This window comes from Cnephaeus nilssonii (assembly GCF_951640355.1).
Source record: "Cnephaeus nilssonii genome assembly, chromosome: 23".
NCBI classification, from domain to species: domain Eukaryota; kingdom Metazoa; phylum Chordata; class Mammalia; order Chiroptera; family Vespertilionidae; genus Cnephaeus; species Cnephaeus nilssonii.
Window position 1 is genome coordinate 15,086,971 of NC_137094.1, and position 24,060 is coordinate 15,111,030.

The following is a 24,060-nucleotide window of genomic DNA, read 5'->3' on the forward strand; positions in this document are numbered from 1 at the left end:
AACGGTAACTTATGTACTAATATCCATCTAAGCCCTGAAAAGGACTGGAGGGTTTTTTAACTTTAAAGTTTTAGATTGCCTTTCAGCAGAGAATGACCAGTTTCTTTTTTTTTTTAAAGAAATATTTTATTGATTTTTTACAGAGAGGAAGGGAGAGGGATAGAAAGTCAGAAACATCGATCAGCTGCCTCCTGCACCCCCCCACACTGGGGATGTGCCCGCAACCAAGGTACATGCCCTTGACCGGAATTGAACCCGGGACCTCACAGTCCGCAGGCAGAGGCCCTATCCACTGAGCCAAACCAGTTTCGGCCAGTTTCTTTCTAATTACCGGCATCCACCAAATTCAGGCCAGTCCCACCAAGTTATAGAACAGTTACGTGAATCTTCCTCTTCTTTGTAAACTGCTTTCTTCTCTCCCCTAAATTGTGACAATATTTGCCTGACGCTCTATCCACTGAGCCAAACTGGCTAGGGCTACATGTCCAATTCTTTATGGTTAGTTGATTTAACCTAACAGCTTTAATAAGTTATTTCTTTCTTGTAAAGTATTGACATGTTAGAATATCATTTATTAAATCTAAGTCTCTTTAAATTGGTTTCTCAAATGTTTATTCCCATTTTGCATTTTCTATTAAGTGACTGGGCAAGATTTACAAAGTACCTGTGCAGATTATCATTAGTACTGCCGCCCCCAAATACCTTCCATTATTCATTACGCCAATAATCAGACCTTCAGACACATTTTTCTTTATGTATAGTAACAAAAGTAATTCAAAGACAATAAATTGGTCATTCTCCTATAGCCGTGGTCGGCAAACTGGCTCGCAAGCCACACGCAGCTCTTTGACCCCTTGAGTGTGGCTCTTCTACAAAATACCACGGCCTGGGCGAGTTTATGTTGAAGAAGTGGCATTAGAAGAAGTTTAAGTTTAAAAAATTTGGCTCTCAAAAGAAATTTCAATCGTTGTACTGTTGATATTTGGCTCTGCTGACTAATGAGTTTGCCGACCACCGGCCTAAAGCATAGAGTGCTTCTCAAAGACTACACAATAAGGCAGTTAGTGCTGCCATGTTGGAGAGTCCAATGCCACTTGCACTGTATGTGAATTCACATTGTGGCGTCCATTAGTGACTCTTTTCCTGCATTTCAACAGGCAACAAAGCCTGTTCTAGGTTAATGACAGTGAAAATGGAACAGATAAGAGACATCACAAAGGACAAAGCTATAGGGCTTGGGAGGACTAAATGGATATAGGAGGCAAGGGTAAGAAATAAACCCAAGACACACTCCTGGGTCACTTAAAGAGTGAAGATGGTGCTTTAAAAAAAGGGCCGGGGTAAAAGTGATTTCACTCCATTATTTAGGTTGGTAGAGGGACATGAAGAAAGAATGAGCTAGTTTTAATGATTTATTTCAGGTAAAGAAGCAGATACAGGACCTGGCTTTGAGGTCAGGCTTTTGATATCATAATGGTAATCATAAAAATACTGAGAGCCATGTTTTAATTTCTCTATATAGTTAGCATTAAGTCTTTCTAAATAATAATGCTTTCTTCTTTTTAAGTTATGGATTCATAACCACAAAATTCCAATTCCCATAGTGTAGCACAAATACCCATGATTTTAAGAGGTTCCCTAGTCTCAATTAAAATGAAAGATTCAAATTTTCATAAAAGTTAGTAAAGACAGTACCCAACTTAAGAAATTTATCTTTATTGTTGAAAATCTTACCGAGGTGTCCTCCAGCTTATCGAAAAGGTGTGAGTGCTTTGGTGAGAATGTCTCATGCCAGTACAGGTGCTGGTGATTAGATCTGAGACAACAGCCAAACGCACTGTTTCTGAGAAACACAACTTTCATTTCGGGATGTCAGCACTTCTAACAATCACCGAGGTCTCTTTTCCTACCTCCCGGCCTCAGATGGCTCCAGGGGTTTGGGCTGGGAATTACAGAAGAGGGAGCCAGGGTTAAGGCACTGGACAGCTAATTAGTGCCGGATGGTGGCGTGGAGACTTTGCAGGCAGGCACCAGATCTCATGTTAACACTCTCTCTCCTTTCATCAGAGATTAAAGAGGCCTGCAGCTCCCTTTCCATTCAAGCACCAACTGCCTTCTAGCGGGTGGTGCGTGGGAAGGAAAAGGGCATTTCCTCCTGAAGTGAGCTAACTGCTCTTTTAGGATTTTTACTACTAACCCTGGGAAAATAGACAAAGGTTTAAAGGCTCCTTCTTAAAATACTTCTCCATGTACTTTTTTCCTTTCCAAATGGACAGACTGTTGTACCCCGATACTAATCAGTTTGGGGGCACCAGTTACTTTATAACCAACCAACTTGGGCCGGCATGTGAAAGACTTCTTGATGCTGTTTATCACTGTCAGCCTTCTCATGGAAGACTCACGGGAATATCCAGGAAGGAGACTGATACTCTAAGCAGCAACTTTTAGGAAGAGGAATTCCCATAGTCTATGGGCCATCGAGCCATAGAAACGGGTCCCAAGTAGCCACTGGCTTGGGACTGGGGTAGATGAATTGGGAACTGCCCATACAGTATAGTTCGAAGTATTGATATTCCTGGAAGCTTCTTTTTTTTCGTATTACTGTCTTCCCTCTGTCAAACCCTCAGCCAGCCACTTTCCCCAGGTTGTGTGGGGAGGTACATGAAAGGAACATACAGGGCAGACCAGACCCGGGAGAAAGGTAATGAGGTGGAGACAGCAAGGCCACCACCAGGCACGAGCCCCATGGCCTCTGAGAGGGCAAAGCCCAGATGGCACAGAAGGGCTATTGCTTCAGAGAAGGGTCCCTGGCATAACAGTGATGAGGCTCCCAAACACAGTCCCAGCCCCCAGGACCCTGGCTGCTGTGTCCATGTCCCCTGAGATGGTGCTGGTTTGGAAGCTGCGGCTGGAAGTAAGCGAGGCCAGGGGACGCGGGGCTGGCAGGCTGCGGAGGCTCTCACCTCTCCGTGTCTCCGGTCGTCTCAGCACCACTGCAAGCAGCGACCCCTCAGCAGCCCAGAGGTGCCCCTGGAGGAGGGGTGGAGACCAGCTTGGCGCAGGCGGACATGTTCAGGGGAAGCGGAGAGCTGCTCCCAGTGCAGAGAAGACGGAAGTCGAATTCTTTATTGACAGAATCAATCAAACACTCCTGGCAGAGTTGGCCACAAGGACCCAACACAGCACACTGCGACATTCACATTACACCTAATTAAATGAGACTCCTCTCGGCTCCTTCCATTGTGTACAATGATTACAGAGTGGTTCTACATGGAAACCACCTCACCCACATCACCCCTGTCCACTCCGTTCTGAGACAAACAGCTTGCTCCAAATTTATAAAAAGATAGGCTAAAAGACAAAAAAATAATCAACTAAAATAAGCTGTCAGGCCTAATCAAGAATGGCTTAATATTACTAATTCTCTTCTTTGAACATTTTACTTAGCTGCGTTATTAGAGCTACCAGTTCAGGGTTGCCACCGAGTGCATCAATTTGTTTGTAGGCTTTCGATTCAAGCTCTCTAAGAGTATTCCGAGTATATTCAAAAGAACCGACACTCTCAAGATAATGTACACAGTATTTTTTAATGTCTATGTTTTCGGTTCTCTGGCGCAAGATGTTCTGCACCTGGGTGCTTTCGGGCTTCAACCAAATAGCATGAATAGTCGGGAACGAGAACTTGCCCTCTGTGAGATCTTCACAGAAGCTTTTGTTTTCACTATATTCTTTGGAGTGTAGATTAGCATAATCATCTCTAATTTGGAAAAAGAGCCCCAGTGTATCAAGTAGTGACTTTAAATCTTCTTTGTAATCAGAGAACAACTGCATGAGACCTACTGCTAATCCAAACAGTCCACCTGTCTTCTGCTGCACCATAGCTTTATATTCTTCTTCAGTGGGACAAGTGTAGCTATCCCTCCAATAAATATCCAGGCCTTGTCCCTGATGGAGTTCCAAGAGCTGGTGCGTAAAAAGCTTAACTGCATCTGGGTGATCGAGAGTTAAGACTTTCTCCAGGCCAAGAAAATACACATAATTGGCAGAATTGATGACAGACGGGATCCCATAGATGCTGTGTGCCACGGGAAAGCCACGGCGGAGTTTTGAGTTGTCTTCGATATCATCGATGAGCAAACTGGCATTATGCAACATTTCCGTCACTTCAATGATAATCTAACAAAAAGACAATTGAAAAGTTCATTTTTTTCATATTTGAAATACTACACGAACAGATTATGATGGTCTCAGGTGCCTTAGTTTTTAAAAGTAGTAATTATTTAGCAACCTCAATATGAAAACAGTAGATTGCATGAGCATTAAACAAAATTAAGAGCTAGGAGTATTTTTACGTGATGTCATAAATTTCTTGGGGATTAAGAATGAGGTTAGAGGCCCTGGCTAGGTAGCCTAGTTTGTTAGGGCATCATCCGGATACATGATCCCAGCCTGGGTGCATACAAGAATCAACCAATGGATGCATAAAATATACGAAACAAGAAATCAATGTTTCTCACTCTCTCGCTACCCAAAGCAAAAAAAAAAAAAGGAGGGAGGATTGGAACTGCCTAGATACCTGAAGCTTGTCGTCTGGAACTTTTAGCCAATGATTAAATGCCTGTGAAAGTTTGGTTCTCACTTGCTTACCTGCAATTAAAGAATAAAATTTGGGAGTAAAGTTAATACTTTAATTATAAAAAACATTTCAGAAATTTACTCGAGACAGATCGGACTTGATAAATCCAACCCCATCACCCATTACCCACTGGAGAGCCTCCAGTGCTGGGCCCACTGGACCTCCTGTCCAAATGCACATTCTAAACCCCCCCAACCTTAAAACCAGGGCGGGCAGCAGAGGTTCCAACCCTTCAGCAGCCCATTACTTTCATCTTAACTTGTATCAACAATTTTGGAATGGAATCGGGGTTTAGGAATTATGATCTAATTCATTCCTTTTGAAAGGATGCCAGCCTAGTTAGTGGCAGTTAATTAGCACTGTCAATTTCACAGAACATATTAGAGAACATAGGCATTTTTTTTTTGAGAACATAGGTATTTCTAGTGAAATGTACGTTGCTATTGAACTACCTCATACAATTACCTCTTAAAATTATCTAGCATTCCTTTAAATTAAAGTTTTAGAGAATGGATAGCTCGGCCGCTTTCCTACCAAAAAATAACTACCATGGCCTGAAGTAGTCCCCTTTATATGAGAAAAGAGTAGTTCAGGTTCCAAGTGACTGGTTTATAAGTGAATTTTATTCTAAGAACTTACACTTGTTATATGCCTGAATTTTTACTATTATCATTTTTCCAAAGTTAAAAAAAAAAATCAAAGTAACACACGTGCATACACATAAACATGATTAGGCAAGTGTAACCGTCAGAAGCCATGACCAGGTGGCCCATCTTTACATAGGAATAATGTGGGTTATGCTTTTAAGTAATGTGACTTAGATGCATTACTATTTGGCTGTTAAAGGAACTAGTAGTGTAAGAAATGGAGTGTGTGTGTGATGGTAGAAACATGAGCATGGCAGGTAACGGAAGCTTTTTGTTGTTGCACAAATTGGCATAGCGTTCCTTAACCTAGTGGGGAATAGGAAAGTGTGGCATCCATAAGTAATAAAATCTCCAAAAAGGTACTCAAATGTTTTAAGTATTTTTAATTTTTAGGTAAGTTATATACTTGCATATTTTTTAAGGGTACCTCAAAAATGTCCCTTTTAATAACCAATAATCACTTTTCTCCTATGCATGACCTTAAATATAAAAATCTCAAGAGCTGGCAAACCTAACCTTTTCTGAATGCCAACATTTGGTGTAGGTGGAAATAGATGTTTCTCTCTCTCATCCTCTCCCTTCCCTTATTTCTAAACATCAATTAAAAAAATATTTAAGAATTGAAAAGTGTGTTTTTTGTAGTGCACTCTTGAGTATGTAGGTGAAACAATAAAAAAAAATTAACACACCAGGCCATGGCTCTATTAATTTAGCTTTAGGTTGATGAATACTACGGAATGCCTACGTGAATCTGAAGGCTAACATGTGAATGACCACTACTATGTAAAACCTACCTGGTAACTGAAGCAAGTACTTGTAGGGTTCTAGAAGAATTCTTTGGACTTTTTCGTGAGTCTTCTCCATTGTTGAATTTCAAAGATCGTCTGTTAAAAAAGAGAATCATAAATATGAACTCATTAATCAAATTATCGTTGAGTGTCAAATTGCAAAGGAATTTGTATCTCAAGGAATTTGTAAAGCCAGACTTTGTTTCATTTTAAAAGAAAATTCTATGGGTCTGAAATCTTGAGAACATTATGCTAAGTGAAAGAAGCTAGTCACAAAAGACTACATATTGTATTATTCCACTTACATGAATTGTTCAAAACAGGCAAATCTGCAGAGACAGAAAGTAGATTAACAATTGCCTAGGTAACGTTAGGGTAGGGGGGCTAGGGAGTGACTAATGAGTATGGTATTTCCTTTGGGGGCCATCAGTGTTCAAAAATTAAGATTGTGGTGGTGGTTGTACAGCTCCGTGAGTACACTAAAATCCACCTAATTGTATACTTTAAACGGGTGAACTATGATATATAAATTATATCGCATTAAAAAAAGGAAAGTTTTCATTCAAGTGATTGGTCAGTGTTCACCTGGATTTTAAGGAACAAAACTTCTATTAAACCTTTTATATTTACTCAACCGTGAAAGGCTTATTATGGTTATGTCAAGTCAATGTTAAAACAAATCCACAGATTTCGATTCTTCTCTATATAATTGATTATACAAATTAGTAAACATACTTGTTTTCTATGAATATTAAAATGTTTTATATACTACATGTAATTTAAGGGGAGACTTCTCTGCTGTATTTTCACTACAATCAATCCATTTCAGAGATTCTGATTTAAATTAAGACATGAGTTATTAAAAATATCCCCTTCCTTTATTCTTCTTAAATTTACATTTACTTTAATATTTCCTACCATATCACTCATGGTCTTCCTAGATCCTTCTTCACTATTGAATCTCTACTCTCCTGCTCTGTAAAAATCTATTTTTATTTGTCCTCGCATTAGAAGTTTTTTTAAAAAATATATTTTTATTGATTTTTTTACAGAGAGGAAGGGAGAGAGATACAGAGTTAGAAACATTGATGAGAGAGAAACATCCATCAGCTGCCTCCTGCATGACCCCTACTAGGGATGTGCCCGCAAGCTGACGCTCTATCCACTGAGCCAAACCTGTCAGGGCACATTACAAGTTTACTAATTGCTCTGACATCTTTGACACATTTCAGGTTTTTCCCCTTTATCTGCTTTCTTTTGCTTCTCTGGACAATGATTTCGTCTTTAGGATTATGAATTTAAAGAAGTGAAAAGTGCACGTCCTGGCCTGTGTGGCTCCCCTGAATAGAAAGGTTGCAGCTTTGATCCTGATCAGGGCACTGCCCAGGTTACAGACTCCATCAGCTGTGGGGGTGGGTGGCAACAGATGTTTCTCTCTCTCACCCTCTCACTCCCCCTTTCTAAAAATCAATTAAAAAACATATTTAAGAATTGAGAAGTGTGTTTTTTTGTAGTCTACTCTTGAGTATGTAGGTAAAACAATAAAAAAATTAGCACACCAAGCCATAGCTCTATTATTTTAGGTTGATGAATACTACAGAATGTCTATGTGAGTCCGAAACAACTCACTTGCAAAACGCTAACTGCTTTAAATTTATTCAAGCAATGGATGGGTGACAAATACAAAAACATCCTCTCTCCTCCGTGTGACTACTGCACTAACTTCCTAGCTGGGTTCCCTGCATTAGCTAGTGATCTTTGTAAAACTGAAATCTTCAAAGGGAAGTTTTATCTCTCTCTACACTGGGAAAAAAACACACACCAAAACTCCTTAACACAGTGTGTAAGGATCTGGGTCCCTGCTCCTCCAGCCTCAGCTCCCCGTATTTCAAAAGCTCCCATTTGACAGGAGGCTTTCCAACGGGCAGTTCTTCAGGTCTGAAAAGTGCTTTCCTTATTTACCCCAGCCAACCCTCCCCTCTCAGGTCCAACCTCCCTGGCTGGGTAAAACCCTCCCTTAGGTCTCTAACCACACGCTCTATCTCAGCTCCCCTGCACCAGGTCACCATGCAGCCCTGCCCGGCAGCACTCCCCGCCGCTGCCCTCACCGGCCTGTGCGTGCCCTTAGGAACACTACCCCTCCCATAGGCTTAGGGCCCCTGAGGCAGGAGCCGGACCGGTTCCTCTGCCGGTAGGCGTTCAGCAAGTATGCGACTGAACGATCGCACGGAAACTGCCTTCTAACGCGTTCGAGGGTGAAATCGGGGCGCACACATTTGCGCATGAAAAGATCAAGGGAGGGGTCTGGTGTCAGAACGGCTAGAGAGAGACCTACAAATGCAAGCGCAGCTCGGAAGCGCAGGAAACCTTTCCGGCCGATGAGGGGTCTGCAGAGAACGACCCGAGGAGCGGGCGGGGGTTTGAACAACTCCGAGGCCGACTTTGCGCCGCGGCGGGGCCGGGAGCCTCCAGCATCCGCTCCGCCCGCAGGGTCGCCGGGCCCGCGAGGCTCCGCTTCCTCTCCGCTCCGATGCCCCTTTCCGCCCCGATCCGGCCCCTCCAGTTTTTCCCTTTCGCCCGCGAGGGGACGCAGAACATTCGGACCCAATCCGGTTCAAGCATCCGGGGCCTCACCATCCATCCTTCTTTCTTTCCTCCAGACCCCGCCCTCCTTCCCATCCGGGTCCCCCCCGCTCCCCAGCCGCCACCACTGCCGCTCACGGTTCAGCGATGAGATCACAGCTTCCGCGCCACCGGTCCGGGAGTAGTAGCAGGGCCCAGTATCAACTTCCCACTTTATAGCTCACACCCGGGCTCCTCCCGACGCTTCCATGAATCCCTCCCCCTACTTCATCAAGGAACTCTCCGCCCTCCTCGGCCGCCAGCGACGCCGCATTATTCTGTGCAAGAAAATGCGCCATCCCGGTCCCACTGCGCAGGCGCCGCCGCCACCTCCCTGCACTGTCGCCCCGCCCCTTTCCCCCCTCCCGCTCCGTCTCACGCAGGCGCGGGGCGTTGCGGGTCTTGCAGTTCTCGCGGGCGAGGGCTCGCACACGGGCACCCCGGGTCGGACTACATTTCCCGGTAGGCTTTGGGGCGTCACTTTCTGTTTCCATAGAACTGGTGGGAAAATGGCGTCGTTGTTTGTATCCCAAGGACCAATAACAACGAAGGGTGGGCGGGTTCTAAAACATCCTGGCCAATCCGCGGTCGTCTCAGAGGCCATCCGGGAAAGAGGTAGGGGAGGGGAGACAGCTTAGGGGAGTGGAGAGCGGAGGGAAAGGGGGGGCTCGGGCGGGGGGAGCGATGTTTGCCCGTCAGTCGAGTCCGGAGTGAGGAGCTTGGGCGCCGGAGCGGAGGAGTCTCTGAAGCTTAGCTGGCCGCCGCCACGGCCGCCGCCTGGACCTCTCCCCGGAGCGAGCCGCAGAAGGGTCTGTGGCCGCCGTCCTCTGGGGGGCAGCGCGACGGGGGCCCGGGCTCCCGTCCGGGAGGGTTTTTCGTCGTCCCCCTCCCCCCAGCGAGGGAACCCGAGCGGCCGCCAAACAAAGGTACCAGTCGCCGCCGCGGGAGGAGGAGGAGCCGGAGCCTCAGCCTCGGCCCCGCTGGACGCGCCGCGCGTCTCCCCATCTCTCCCCCGGGCCTGCTGGTTTTGGGGGGGAGCCGGGGAGGGGACCCCGGACGCGCTGGGCTCGGCGCCGGCCTCCGACGAAGGTAGGGCATTTCTGAGGCGTCCGCGGGCTCGTCGGGGGGTCCTTCGGGGAGTCCCCGGGCCCGGCCAACGCGCGGGAGGATCGCCGCGGTGGGCTCGCCGGGCGCCCGAATCCTTGGCCTCAGCTTGCGGAGCCCCCGCCTCCCCCCTCCCCCCCGCGGTCGCCCCGGCCTGGTGGCCGCGTCCCGGGGTCGGCGAGGGCCTCGGCGGGGCCCGGCGAGCGCGGAGGCTGAGCCGCCTCCGGCCCCTCCTCCCGTCCCCTGTCCCCGCGGCCGGCCCACGGGGTCCGCTCGTCCTGTCGGTCGGTCCCCGGTCTCGGGACGGGACGTGGGCAGCGGCCCGGCGTGTAGGTCCCTCGGAAGCGGGGAGCGCTGAGCGCAGAGGCCCCGGCCGGCCCGGCTGGTTGCGAGTTTCTTCTTTGACAGAAATGGCGTCATTGTCGGAGCTGGGAAACTCTGTCGGGTCCCGACAATGGGGACGCTGAGCTGCCGAGCCGGGTGGGCGGCGGGGTGTGCGGTGGCGAGGCCAGGCGAGTCCCCGCGTCGGCCTCTCGCGGCCCGGCGGTCTCTCTCCGCCGCGGCCCGCGCAGCGGGTGCCGGAGCAGGGGGTGCCCGCGGCGGTGACGGTGTCTTTTGTTTCCCCTCCAGGTGCAGGTGAATCGGGTGTTGTGGAGGGCGCCGCGGTCCTGGCATCATCATGAAGGTAAGGTCGCCGCGGAAAAGGAACCTCTGGGGCCGCAGAATCCAGGAAGCGAGGGTGTCGGATCGAGGGCGCGCTGGGGGGCCCTCGGAGCGCTGGGCTTGGGGGCCTGGGGTGCGAGCCCTTCCCGGTGGGGGGGACGAGAGTTAGTGGCGTGGTTGTCGGGGCGCAGTGCTGAGGAGTTGGAGCCAGTTTTGGAAGCTCGCACTGAGGATGGCTGTCCCGTGGATCGAGCGCCTCTTTTTGCCGGAAATGAGAGGCAATAATTGCATGCATGCATGCGAGTGTTGCTAAAAGCCAAAACAGAAAAAGCAGGTCAGGTAATCCGACTCTAGAACCTGAACTGTATTGGGGTTCTATCGGTTACACCGATGTAAGAAAACCCCATTGATTGTGTTAACAGTGCTGTGAGTTTTTAAGCAGACCGACCTGATTAGCCACGAACGGAATCTTAACGCAAAGATTTTTAAAAGAGGATGTGGATGATCTTGGCGCAACTCGGAGATGGCAGTGGTTCCTTGTATTTCCAGGGATTTAGGATTGCGTGGGGTAGATGTCCTTGTTGAACTACCTACGGCCTGGGAATTGTCAGGTGTAGTGTTGCTTTGTGATGAAACCCATGGTCAGGTTCCTCTTAAACGTAAACGTGTTCACCGAAGGAGTCGATGTTGTCCAAAAAGTAGAATTTGCTTAATTGGTGGAAGAAATGACAGCAGTAAAAGTACAGGCTGTTTGTTCCCTGTGGAGACGGTGTGACAGTGCTGTGATGTTTTTCAGCCTGAGTGTCTAGATTCAACTGGTGGAACTTGGAGGCCAGCAGGTATTTTCATCCACGTTCAGAAGCGCGTGTGAAGGAGGTAGCGTGTGTGCACAAGGGCAGAAATGCAACAGATAGTCTGTCAGAATGTAAATGCCGTCCACTTTTGACAGTTCCTTTGAACTATTTTTAAACACATTTGCTTCACTTTTCTTCAGAGTCAAGAGGGCTTTTAAAATTTGTAGTGCTTGTGTTTATGGCAGAAAGAAGAAGCTGTGGCTACTTGAATGTTTATCAGCTGAACAAAGTAATTATGTTCAGTCCAGTTATTTTTTAGGCTTTTTCTTCTGGAGTTTGAGGTGCTTTAAACGCCTAAAATGTGTGTATCTGCTGAATTCCTATCTCACCTTCATGTAAACAAAAAACCAATCAGTGATGTTTCATAAATGAATCCCTTTTTGTTAGTCACAGCTGTGACTACTGTGACCTGTGTAAAACAGTGACAAGTGAGTTTATAAGAAAAATGTTTACCTTGCTTGATGATGGACAAGAATTTCTTAAGAAAAATGTTGGGCTGAATAATATGTAATAGATTCAGAAGCTGAATAACACAGGATTTGATTTGGAATAAATGTTGTAATTTGTCACAATTCCCAAAGTAGTGCCTGGCCTGTTAGGAACTCTGTTAATCTTTGGTTAAAGGAAATGTAGTAAGTTGAAGGTCTTTTGATTTAAATTTTCCTTTCCTTTCCTTTCTTTCATTTCCTTTTTCTTCTCTTATTTTTTTCCCAATGTGTGTTTAAAAAATAAAAATGAAAGTACGTTGGAAACTTTAACCCTAAAAGTTTCATGGTAAGTGTTAGGCAAATGCAAATTTTGGGGTATCATTTTAAAACTAATTTTAAATGCTCAGCATTTCCATTATTCCTGCCTTTAAGAAAAGGTGTTATTAAAATACACTTCTGATTTTATACAAGATGAACTTCCTGTTACTATATAAGTTTCCTCTTAGGAAACCTACTAGTAATCAGTAGTACTAAAAACTTAGTAAATTTCTTAATTTCTTGTGTGATGAAAGTTGAGAGGCTGCCCATGATTGGTATTTTGCTTTAAAAAAATTGCAATTCAAAAAGTATTTAGTATCGATTATTTTGGACTTAAATTTTTTCCAGGCTCCCAATTTCCATATTGTAATGACAACAGAGCTATAGAGGGATTTATGCCATTTGTTAGCTCTTACCGAACATATTTATACTTGATGTAAGGAGGGGGAGTGTATAATGTTGATGGAAGAAGAGTTGAGGTGGTGAACACACAATAGTGTATAGATGTTGTGGAATTGTGCACCTGTACCCTGTATAATTTTGTTACCAACCAGTGTCGCCCCCCAATAAATTAAATAAAAAGGGGGAAATCACTGTAGTTCTGCTTCTGCTGTACAGTTTAAAAGTAATGATGCTTAGCCCTGGCTGGTGTGTCCCAGTGGTTAGAGCATCAAACCAAAGAGTTACAGGTTTGATTACCGGACAAAGGCAGGTACCTGGGTTTTGGGGTCGCTGCCTGGCCCTATTTGGTCAGTTGGTCCTTGGTCCGGGTGCTTGCAGGAGGCAACCAGTGGATGTGTTTCTCTCATCCTCCTCCCTTCCACTCTCTCATTGGGAAAATGTCCTCAGAGGAGAATTAACAACAACAAAAAGTAATGATGCTTAAAATTTTCACTGATTTTTAAAGCATAATAATTTTTTAAAAAGGAAGTAAACTTTTAAGCTTTTATGTCCTATTAGGCACAAGATTTTTAAAAATTTTATTGTGACATTGTTTTGAGGTAAAAGTGCTCTTTTGGTTGTTGCTTTAAATCCCAAAATAAAATAAATACAATGTATATGTGAAGTATTATATGTTTGAGAAGGAATGTTCTTGTAGTGCTGTCTTCAAGATTGGTGTACTCTGTCTTACATTTTTGTCCAGTGTGTTTTTGAGAAAGCTGACTAACACACTTTTGTGCTTTTAACATAGATCAAGATGTAGGTGTTATGTTGTATTTATTTTTCATACTTTTGATAGCCCTTTCAACATCAGTGATAGCACATTATAAAGAAATGATAGACTATTAAAGTTTCTAAGTTATTCTAAGACTTAATTATATCAGATTCATTTCCTACTTTTTTTCCCCTGCATTATATTGTTAATATTACACTGTAGCAAAATTTATTTTACTTATTTATTGTTATTTTAGAGAAAGAGAAGAAGGGGGGGGGGGGGGAGAGAAACATCAATTTGTTCTACTTATGTATTGATTCTTGTATGTGCCTGACCTGGGATTGAACCCACAATACTCGTGTATCAGGGAGGTGCTCTAACCTACTGAGCTACCCAGCCAGGGCCATTGTGGTAAAATTTCAAGAGAAATGAGAAGGCTAGACATTTCAGAATCTTTAGGGAGTAAGTGCTATAGATAGTTGTACTTAGAACTAGGGAGATGGATTTTTCGGATGTATCAGTTTCTCTTCAGTAATCACTGGCTTCGATCATACACAAATAATGGGTTGATTACAAATGCCTTTTTAAATGCCCTTTGCTTGTGTGCATGTTCTTACTCCCACTTCCCCTCCTCTCCCCTCTTCTCCCCTTTCCCTCCTTTTCCTTCCCTCTCTCCTTTTGCCTCCCCCCTTCCTCGCTCTCCCCCCCTCATAAATCACTCATTTAACAGCCCCTTGCATGTGTCAGGCCGTGTGGAATGAAGGTGAATAAGCTATAGACCTGCTCTCAGGGAGCTCACAGTTAAGTAGAAGACAGAGAAAACAAAATATAGTGCATATTGAATTAGAAGAATATTGAGTCAATATATGGTAATTATAAGTTCTGTGCGCGGATAGCTAAGTCAGAGAGACCCATGGAAAGTCCTCTGGAATTGACATCTAAGCGGAGAGTTAAAACTTTCACTAGGCAAAGAAGGGTAGAAAGGAGTGTTTTCGACAGAGAGGAAACAACATGTGGAAAATAAAGAAAAAAGCAAGGTAATGTATTTGGAAACGAAGGAGTTCACTGTGGCTGGATTATCTTAAAGCACGATGTGTTGGAGGTGGGAATGGAGGGCAGTGTGGGGGATGAGACTAAGTCAAGGAGTTGAAAATATTCTTGAAAAGTCCATGAAATCACTGAAGGTTTTTAAGAAGGGGTAAAGACGTTGGGTTTGTATTACAGAGAGATCACTTTGGTAGTATTGTATTGAATACATCGAACGGGAGATCTGAATGGAAGGGAGATTCCAGGTGAGGACCCCAACTGAGAAGTGACTAAGCCTTAATGCACAGGGAGTGGAGCAGAGGGGGTGGGTCTGAGATATCTAGGAAGTAGAATTTAGGACCTAGGAACTCACGTGGGGTAGGAGAAATATGCAGGTTCCTTGGGGCATGAGATGGATGTTATTGTCATTTGAATGAAGCATGTTGTCATTAAAGATGAGTAGGGTTTTGAGTATCTAAAGGACCTCTAAGAGGTCCACATCCATATGGATCTACTTACTAAGCTGTAAGATTAAGAGAGCAGTGTGATGGAGAGCAATCAGAGACTTGATTATCCAGCGTGAATGTTAATATTTAACTATAATATTCAAATGGATTTAGGCCCATAATATGACAAATGTATTTTGTCCTATAAATTTGTGGTCTTTTTGATGAAAGGCAATTTTATAAAATACCGACTTGTTTTCTGTCCAAATTGCTCTTTGCTTACTGTAATTTTAAAAAGTATGGCAGATGAGTGTATTTTCCACTGAAGAATGCATTTTTGCTAACTCAGCCTATAAATCCAGTCACTGAAGAGATATTGTGTACTTTCCTGGTACCAGACATGGTTTTGGTGCTGAGGATACATCAGTGAACAAGCGTTGACTCCCTTGTGGAGCTTACTTTCTGTTAGGGTAGACAGACACCAAACAGAACAACAACAACAAAAATGTGGTAAGTGCTGTGAAGAGAAATGAAGCAGATTCAGGCTAAGTGGTTAGAGGGACAGAGGGTGTTATTTAATTATTTGTTTATTCATTCATTCATTTGTTGTAATGAAGGGCCTGTTTGAGGCGATGACATTAAGCATCGTGTGAGACAGGTGATAGAGTGAGCCGTTCACTTACCTGGGGAAGAGCATTCCAGGCAGAAGCTGCAAGTGCACAGACCCTGTAGGCTGGCCTGTTTGATCTCGGCATATTGAAGAAACAGGAAGAGGCTGCAGGGCTGGCATGGTAGGAGATGAGGCTAGAGAGGTCACAGGGCCAGGGCAGTGTAGGGCTTTGTAGTCCATGGTAAGGACTTAGGGGTAAAATCTGAGTGTGTTAGGAAGTCATTGAAGGGTTGGAGCAAGAGAAGGAAGTGATCTAACACGCATTTTCAGAAAGAACAGTAACTGCTGTGTAGAAACAGACTGCAGGGAGCAAGAGTGAAAGTAGGAGATGAGTCTGAGGCTCCCCAGTTGGTTCAGTGAGAGGTGGACCAGGGTGAGCGGTGGCAGTGTTGAAGGTGGGGTGATGACAAGATTTGAATGGAATGAATCTGGGAAAAGTTCTGCTTGCTGCTACTTAGAAATGACACCCTCCCCCTTTTGCTGTGATGAGTCGGTAGGTGGAAGTCTTAGAACTTAGTACAGCAAGCTGGTATTCCCTTATTAGTGAGCAGTGGACAGTCAGATCAACAGTTCTTTCCATTTTACTTGGTTTTGTTTGAATTTTAGAAAATGAGATAAAATTCACCCTTTTGAAGTATACAATTACTTTTTAGTGTTTTCACAAGATTGTGAATCCATCACCGCTATTCAACTCCAAAACATTTTCATCTTCCCAAAAGAAACCCTGTACTTTTTAGCGGTCACTCCACTGGCCTTCCACTGGCAATTACTAATCTACTTTCTGTCTCTAAGGGTTTGCCTATTTTGGACATTTCCTTTGAATGGAATCATACAATATATAGCTTTGTGTGTCTGACTCCTTTTACTTAGCATAGTATTTTCAAGGGTTACTCACTTTGTAGTATATGCCAATACTTCATTCCTTTTTATTTCTGAATAATACTCCATTTTATTGATATAACACATTTCATTAATTCACCTGTTAGTTATAGGACATGTGGATTATTTCTACTTTTTGCCTATGAATAATGCTGCTAATAACATTTGTATACAAGCTTTTGTGTGAACATATATTTTAAATGTTTGGGGGACCTAGGAGTGGACATTTCCATTTTTAGGGAAGTAATCTATTATTTGTGATACCCTGCTGAGAGCTTGATGACCACCAAGGAGTTGGACTTTTAAAAAATTCAACATTCATTGAACACTTACAGGCTAGTCTCTGTACAGTGAACAAAACATGTAGAAAGTCCCGGCCCTGTATGCCTTGTATTTTAAGGTCAGGGGAAGGTAAGCAGACAAATAAGAATAAATATAAATAGATTACCTAGTTTGTTAGATGGTAAATAGTATGAAAATAAGAGGGGAGCCGGGTAAGGAGGATAGGGAATGAGACAGGCTGTGGTATTTTTTTTTTCTTTTTAAAAAATATATTTTACTGATTTTTTTACAGTGAGGAAGGGAGAGGGATAGAGAGTTAGAAACACCAATGAGAGAGAAACATCGATCAGCTGCCTCCTGCACTCCCTACTGGGTATGTGCCCGCAACCAAGGTACATGCAACCAAGGTACATGCCCTTGACCCGAACTGAACCTGGGAACCTTGCGTCCACAGGCCGATGCTCTATCCACTGAGCCAAACCAGCCAGGGCTGTAGTATTAAATAAGGTGATCAAATAGGCTTTATTGAGAAGACTTGATGGAAAGATGTGAGGGAGTTAGTCATGTGGCCTCAGACAGCTTGACTTATTCAGTGAACTGCATAGAGGTTAGGGGGGCTGGAGTGGAGTAAGGAAGGAAGAGACAAGGAGGGGTTGGGATCAGACCCATAAAGGGATGCAGGTTGGGGGCCCAGCAGATCAGATCGGATCACCTAGGACCTTGAAGGCCTTTGTAAGGAATTTGGATTTCACTGTGATAGAAATGGGAAGCAACTGGGGGTTTGAATAGAAGACTGATGCAGTCTCTATATACTGGCACATTTTCATTATATTTAAAGGACCACTGACTGCTGTGTTAAAAACTGGTGTAGGCAAGTAGAAGCTGACCGTTTAGGAAACTGTTTTAATAAAGGATGATGGTGGTGGTGGTGGAAGGAGACAGGACTTGGGGTGGTGAACACAAAATACAATATACAGATGATGCATTACAGAATTATACTCCTGAAACTTATATAATTTTATCACCCAATGTCACCCCAATTTTTTTTAAAAAAGGGGAGATGATGGTGGCTACCACAGTGAGGAAGGTGAGCAGTGGTCAAATTTTAGGTGTCCCCAAAAACATTTTTTTCTTAATCCTTACTTGAATGCTGAGAGAGAGAGAGGGAGAGAGAGAAACATTGATTGGTTGCCTTGCGTATGCCTCCCACACTGGGGATCCAATTGGTAACCCAGGTATGTGCCCTGACCTTTTGGACAGGACGAAGCTCAGTGAACGGAGCCACTCTGGCCGGGCTTAGGTGTCTTTGGAAGGCCGAGCCAGCAGGCATTCCTGTCAGGTTGGTGTAGGGGGAGAGAAAGCGTCAAGGACACAGATTTCCTGGCTGGTAACTGGAAAATGAATGAAGTTAGGGCTGCATAATTTTCGAAAATAAGCATTTATATTTTATATTTGTAAAAAATGCTAACTGGTGTATTGCTCTGCCTAATGCGGCTGTAAACAAAATACAGACATGCTATATTCATTTTTTAGTAACAGACATTTGAAAGAGCTGCAAACTTTTATTCTTGACAAATTGTTTAAAAACAGGATTCTTACTGCCTTCCTTTTGATGTCACAGAACAAAGATGTTTCTCCATTCAGGAGAAGGATGGACTAGTGTTCTGTGTAAGATGACGCCCACAGGAAGCAGTGGAAACCATAGTCACACTAATCCTTTTGATACTTAAATGTTGCAGATTGTAGAAGGTGTATATTTTGATAGAGCATAATCTGCAAATAGAATTATTAAAAATTTACATTGATTACTTAAGTGCAAAGCATCACTTTTAGCTTATTACTTTATATATATAAAAAGCCAGCGACCATAACGCCAACTGTGGCCAGCGAACCAGCCGGATCAGGGGATGGGGCGGGCCAACCTGTCCCTCCCCTAATCGGACTCTTCCACCCCGATCAAGGGCGGGCTGCCGGCCAAACTCCCCCTCCCCCCCAGCCCCGCCCTCGATGGGCCCCCACCACCCTGATCAGCCCACAGCCCCTCCCCCTGGACGGCCCCACCCCTGATTGCCCCCCACACCCCAACCTCCTGCAGCCCCTCTTCCCTCCTGGCCCCACCCCATATTGGCCCCTCCACCCTGATCAGGGGTAGGGCTGGCTGGCCAAACACCCATGGTTCCTCCTGCAGGTCCCTGGCCCCCGACTGGCACCACCCCACCCCATTCGGGGGCGGGGCTGGCTGGCCCACTACCCACAGCCCCTCCCCATGGCTGGCCCTGCCCCAAATCGGCCCCCTAACCCCAATTGGGGGGTGAGGCCCGCCAGCCAATCACCCATGGCCCCTTCCCCCAGCCGGCCTGGCCCAACTCCTCCTCCTGACAGGCCCAGCCCCGATCCATCCCAATTGGGGCCAGGCCAGCCGGACCCCACTCGTGCATGAATTTGTGCACTGGGCCTCTAGTTTGAATATAAAAGACAAAGGAAAATATGGCCTCCATTAAACCTAATGGATGTTGAATGAAACATAAACATAAACTATAAATAGATATTTGGGATATTTTAATTATTTTACATCAAAATGAGACATTTGTTCCCTCTTTATTAATTAGTATGTTTAATTTAATTTTTTAAATGAAATCTTAATTATTGATTGATTGTTTTGATACAGAGAGAGATCAATTTGTTGTTCCCCTTATTTATGCATTCATTGGTTGATTATGTGCCCTGACTGAGGATCGAACCCACAACCTTGGCATATTGGGACACTGCTCTAACCAACTGAGTTATCCAGCCAGGGACTGTTTAACTTAATTTAAAAAAAGAGCTTATATTATAAAAATTATTACATTTCTACTCATTCAGAACTGCAGGAAATCCTGACATTCATTTCATGGAAGACATTGTATTTCTAGAAATGTGATAATATTCATACTGTGATTGGAGACACCATTCACCTTTGGGGAGGAAAATGAGTTTATAAAAGTATGTAAACAGTTTACTGGAAAAATAAAAGGCAGGTATTCTAGAATCAGCCTACAGAGACAGAGAAACCAAGCTTCATGTTCACCTTTCTATGCTAATGGTCATATTTTAGGCTGGTAAATAGGAAAGGGATAAAATAAAGGAGGCAAAGAGGGAAAGTTATAAAACACTTGTCTTACTCTGAACATAGTTTGCAGTATTCCTTAATTAAGAATTGCTCGTACTCAGAAGGTCCAAGTATGGGTATCAGGGTTTCTATAAATCTCTCTTCCCCAGAATTATGTGCTGAATTTTAATATGGTCATTCATTTTCCTGGGGAGCAGAACCACAGCTTAGCTTCTCAGTGGAACTCAGTTCCATTTGCCAGTCTGTAAAATACAGTACTGTAGAAACGCAGCTCTACGTATCGTCTGTTAGCTGATCTGCTACCAATCATCTTAATAGAAGTAGTTGTTTGCACATCTTTCTACTCTTACCCTTAAAGAAACAGGTAATCTTGTCAATACTCATTTGATTTTCTAATTTTCATTTATGTCACTATACAATTAGAAAAAGAGTATTATACTGTTTCTGAAATGTTAGCATTTACACGAATAGCTTAAAATGTTAGCCTTTTTAAATTTCTAAAGAGAATCAATGTTTTCAGTTATAATTATAAATAAAGATCCTTGGATGGACACCTTTTATAAAATAACTTTAAAAGGTTGCTCTGAAAATCTGGAAGTATAGTTTTTATCACACTAGGTATCTTACCTTATAATAGAGAAACATGCAAATTGACCGCACCTCCGCTATGCCCACGATTGGGCCGGCAGGAGGCTGGGGGCGGGACTCTGGGAGGCATATCCGCCGTTGAGAAGTTCAAGATGGCGGTGCCAAGTGGCCGGGCCCATGCTGCCGCTCCCGGGGGTGCCTGGGGCGATCGGCACCCCGGGGGGCGTGGCCGGGCCCATCGGCACCCGGGGGGGCGTTGCCGGACCCATGCCCCCACTCCCGGGGGTGCCTGAAGCGATTGGCACCCCGGGGGGGGGGGGGGGGCCGGGCCCATCGGCACCCCGGGGGGTGTGGCCGGGCCCATGCCGCCGCTCCCGGGGGGTGCCTGGGGCGATCGGCCACCTAGGGGGGTGTGTCCGGGCCCCTCCCACCCCTCCCGGGGGTCCCAGGGTTGATCATCCACCTGGGAGGGCGTGGCCCTGCCCCTCCCGGGGGTCCCGGGGGCGATCGGCCACCCGGGGGGGCGTGTCCGGGCCCCTCCCGCCCCTCCCGCCCCTCCCGGGGTTGATCGTCCACCTGGGAAGCTGTGGCCCTGCCCCTCCCGCCCCTCCCGAGGGTCCGGGGGTCCCAGGGGCCGAGGCTTTCTGGGCCTTGGGCACCAGCGGGGAGCCTGCACCGATCGCAGGAAACCACTGGGGGTCGGCTCCTGTGATCGGTAGCAGGGACGCTGGGTGCAGCGAGCCCAAGGCCAGGAAAGCCTGGGGCGGAGGGTTTCCCGGCCTTGGGCACCAGTGGGCAGCCTGCACGGATTGCAGGAAACCACTGGGGGTCGGCTCCTGCGATCCTTAGCAAGGATGTTGGGTGCCGCCGAGCCCAAGGCCACCGCCCGGGGCCAAGCCCCGACCCTGAAAAAGGCAGAAGGCGGTGGCCACAGCCAAGGCCTGGGTCCCTGGTGCCGGCAGAAAACTGGTGCAGGCAGCCAGGTGAATGAAGGTCTATTGCACGAATCTTCGTGCAAACGGGCTACTAGTTATTTATAAAACTATTATAAAAGTTAATGTATGTTTGCTCTTACTTTTCCACATTCAGTGACGTGCCTAATGGGGTCATTTGTGGCAATGATGTACTTAGCTTTAGGGTACAGTTAGAGATCCATATAAAACCCTGCAGCACTCGGCCTGGTGTGAGTGTTTTTCCAATTTAACATGGTGTTGGCAGTGGGTTGATCCTCTGGGCCAAATTTATGATTTGTAAGAAAGATCGTACAGAAAATGGTGTATGTATCATTGTTAAAGTATAAATTTAGCTATCAATTAAAAGGATACTAATTCTGTATATAGTTTTATACTATTAAAATGTGTTACTTTACAGTATATCTTGCACAGTGGAATGGATACTTTATGCAGACTTTTCTTATTTAAGCCATTTTCTTCTAATTTATAGATTAATATTTGGCAGTGTAACTTAACTCTAGGTTATTTGAAGTCCTGTGTGTCAAGGTTTTACAAGTAACAGACTGCTTTCTCCTAATTTGATAAACTTGCAGTATAATTGCTTATGAAAGCATAGTCATTAATAACTTTAATTGAAAATCATACTTACGTTTTGTCATTTATAGCCAAAATCAAGATTATAAACTGTCAAAGAAAGATTCACTTCATATACGGATAGTAAAAATTATACTTGAATGTATAAAAACCATCTTTTTTTGAGCGAGATCTTGTTTCTAGTACTCTCTCTGTTCCTTACTGTTGAAGTTTGGATAAGGTCATTTATGAAAGTAGACATCAGTTTCATTTTTTTGTAGAATGGGGATAATAGTTACCTTACGATTGTGTAAGTACTAAATGAAATAACATTCAAAATGTTTTATGCTGGGCTTGGCATGGTTCTGAGCAGTCAGTACATGTTAGCTGTATTGTTCTGGTGAAAGCCTGTCACTCCTGCTATGAACCGATAGAATGAGGATTCTTTCATTAAGACTGCTTGGGATTGAGTTGGAACTCCTCTGCTTACCAGGTTGTGGGTAGTTTTCTTAAACTTTCGAAGAAGGCTGGTGTTCTTGTCTAAAATGAGGAATGGTTTTAGTACTTACCTCATGGGGTTGTTGGGAGTGACTAAATGTAATAACAGGATCTACTACCTAATAAATTCTCAATAAATTGAAGTTATTGTTATTAGTTCTATGGAAAGAATGTGTAAACTCGTGAATTTAGGCTTTCAAGGTGATAATATAGTGACTAGTTTTGTTTTTATTTCTAATTTTTTGTTTGTTTCTTTTTAAAAATATATCTTTATTGATTTCAGAGAGGAAGGGAGAGGGAGAGAGATATAGAAACATCAATGATGAGAATCATTGATTGGCTGCCTCCTGCACGCCCCCTACTGGGGATTGAGCCCGAAACCCTGGCATGTGCCCTTGACTGTAATCGAATCCGGGACCCTTCAGTTGGAAGGCCGATGGATGCTCTATCCCAGTGGTTCTCAACCTTCCTAATGCCGCGACCCTTTAATACAGTTCCTCATGTTGTGGTGACCCCCAACCATAAAATTATTTTTGTTGCTACTTAATAACTGTAATTTTGCTACTGTTATGAATCGTAATGTAAATATCTGATATGCAGGATGTCTTAGGCGACCCCTGTGAAAGGGTCATTCGACCCCCAAAGGGGTCGCGACCCCCAAGTTGAGAACCGCTGCTCTATCCACTGAGCAGAATCGGCCAGGGTTGTTTGTTTCTTTTAACTTAAAAGTAGATTTGGAAGTTTGGGGGGAAAGTTGTACTTTCCAGATTAAGAGTAAAACCTGTTATTTTTGTCTTAATGGAATCCTTTAAAACAAAATGTTTAATATAAGGTGAAAACCAGATTTCTTTATTCCAGGAACTCGTTGCTCTCATTTCAAACCTTTCGTAGCCCTTCCTGTTGCTGAGGGTTCTACGAAATACTTGTCCACGCTTCTAATTTGCTGCTGGCTTGCCTAGGTAGGATTCTTTCAAGGGAAAAGTAAATTTTGCTCCCAAGCCTAGAGGGTTGTTACTGGATTAGGTGAACCATTATAGATAGTTATTTTCTGGGTAAGCATCCACCTCTAGCCCTGTTTATTATGTACGGCAAAAACAAACTTTTCTTCTCTAGATCCGATCACTGTTCTGATGTGGCATTTAGTCCCCTGAAGCTGGTATGGATGGTGAGCCCGTGGGGGTGGGTGAAGGAGTGCTGGGGCCCGGCCAACTCTTGAGTAGTTTTCATTCATTCATCTGTTGGAATTACCTCCATTATGGTTTTTAATGCCTCTTTGAGATTGTCATATACAAAAAGTTGCTTTTATAGATTTACCTGTATGTATAAATACATTTACTTACTGGAGGTTTTAGCATCAAATTTAGTACTTTTGTTTTCTGATTCTCCTGGCTGCTTTGGCACCGCCTAGTAAATATGAATGCTTACTCTTTTTAAGAAACGATCTCAGTATGTCATCTAGCATGTTTTACTTTAAAAAAACAGATCTTGAATAACTGAATATTTTCTAGGTAATGTCAGCATTAGTCAGTCAGTTGGAGAATTGATTCAGCTATTCTCTTTTTTAAAGCATTTTATGTATTGGTGTACGGAAGCCCAGGGCACAATGGAGATTACTGTTGATTCATTTGGGCACTTAACATGTTTCCTTGGCATTTTGGTTTCTTGAAGGATTAGTATTCACCAACAGCTAATTTCAAAATCGCTTATCCTTTTTAGTGTTCTCAGGGAATTCAGTGTTTCTTAGGTGCCAGTGAGGGCATTTGGTTAGATTGACTAGAAAAATAATTGTTTAAGCAGTGCTGATAACTGTGAGGTAGCTG

At 44.4% G+C, this 24,060-nt stretch overlaps 2 protein-coding genes across 12 annotated transcripts in view; one reads left to right on the forward strand and one right to left on the reverse strand.

The window, feature by feature from the left end:
- Positions 1–1,750: 1,750 nt before the first annotated feature.
- On the reverse strand, positions 1,751–9,001 carry GGPS1 (geranylgeranyl diphosphate synthase 1). 6 transcript variants are annotated; one of them, XM_079763476.1, is made up of 5 exons: positions 8,793–9,001; positions 6,377–6,400; positions 6,078–6,167; positions 4,577–4,647; positions 1,752–4,176 (listed from the first exon to the last, which is right to left on the reverse strand). In XM_079763476.1, the coding sequence occupies exons 3-5, from the start codon at positions 6,145–6,147 to the stop codon at positions 3,418–3,420; spliced, it is 900 nt and encodes a 299-aa protein (XP_079619602.1). In that variant the 5' UTR covers positions 6,148–6,167; positions 6,377–6,400; positions 8,793–9,001; the 3' UTR covers positions 1,752–3,417. The 6 variants fall into 6 exon arrangements, with proteins under 6 accessions (XP_079619604.1, XP_079619602.1, XP_079619603.1 ...); XM_079763477.1 differs by lacking the exon at positions 8,793–9,001 and adding an exon at positions 8,407–8,774; XM_079763475.1 differs by lacking the exon at positions 8,793–9,001 and having other exon boundaries at positions 6,377–8,774.
- Positions 9,002–9,372: 371 nt separating this feature from the next.
- ARID4B (AT-rich interaction domain 4B) overlaps positions 9,373–24,060 on the forward strand; it is a 63,991-nt gene continuing 49,303 nt past the window's right edge. For 4 of the 6 annotated variants that reach the window (XM_079763534.1, XM_079763537.1, XM_079763538.1 and 1 more), the window contains exons 1-2: positions 9,373–9,782; positions 10,428–10,482. In XM_079763534.1, coding sequence (XP_079619660.1) covers positions 10,477–10,482 — 6 coding nt within the window. In that variant the 5' untranslated portion in view covers positions 9,373–9,782; positions 10,428–10,476. The remainder of the gene's footprint in view (positions 9,783–10,427; positions 10,483–24,060) is intronic. The other 2 variants (XM_079763535.1, XM_079763536.1) reach the window with 2 other exon arrangements.

Excerpts from the sequence above, each read along its gene's own strand:
- GGPS1 (XM_079763476.1), bottom strand. The coding sequence starts at position 6,147 with ATGGAGAAGACTCACGAAAAAGTCCAAAGAATTCTTCTAGAACCCTAC. Across the intron at positions 4,648-6,077 it reads GTACTTGCTTCAGTTACCAG|GTAAGCAAGTGAGAACCAAA; the intron begins GTAGGTTTTACA and ends CTTTAATTGCAG. Across the intron at positions 4,177-4,576 it reads TTCCAGACGACAAGCTTCAG|ATTATCATTGAAGTGACGGA; the intron begins GTATCTAGGCAG and ends TCTTTTTGTTAG.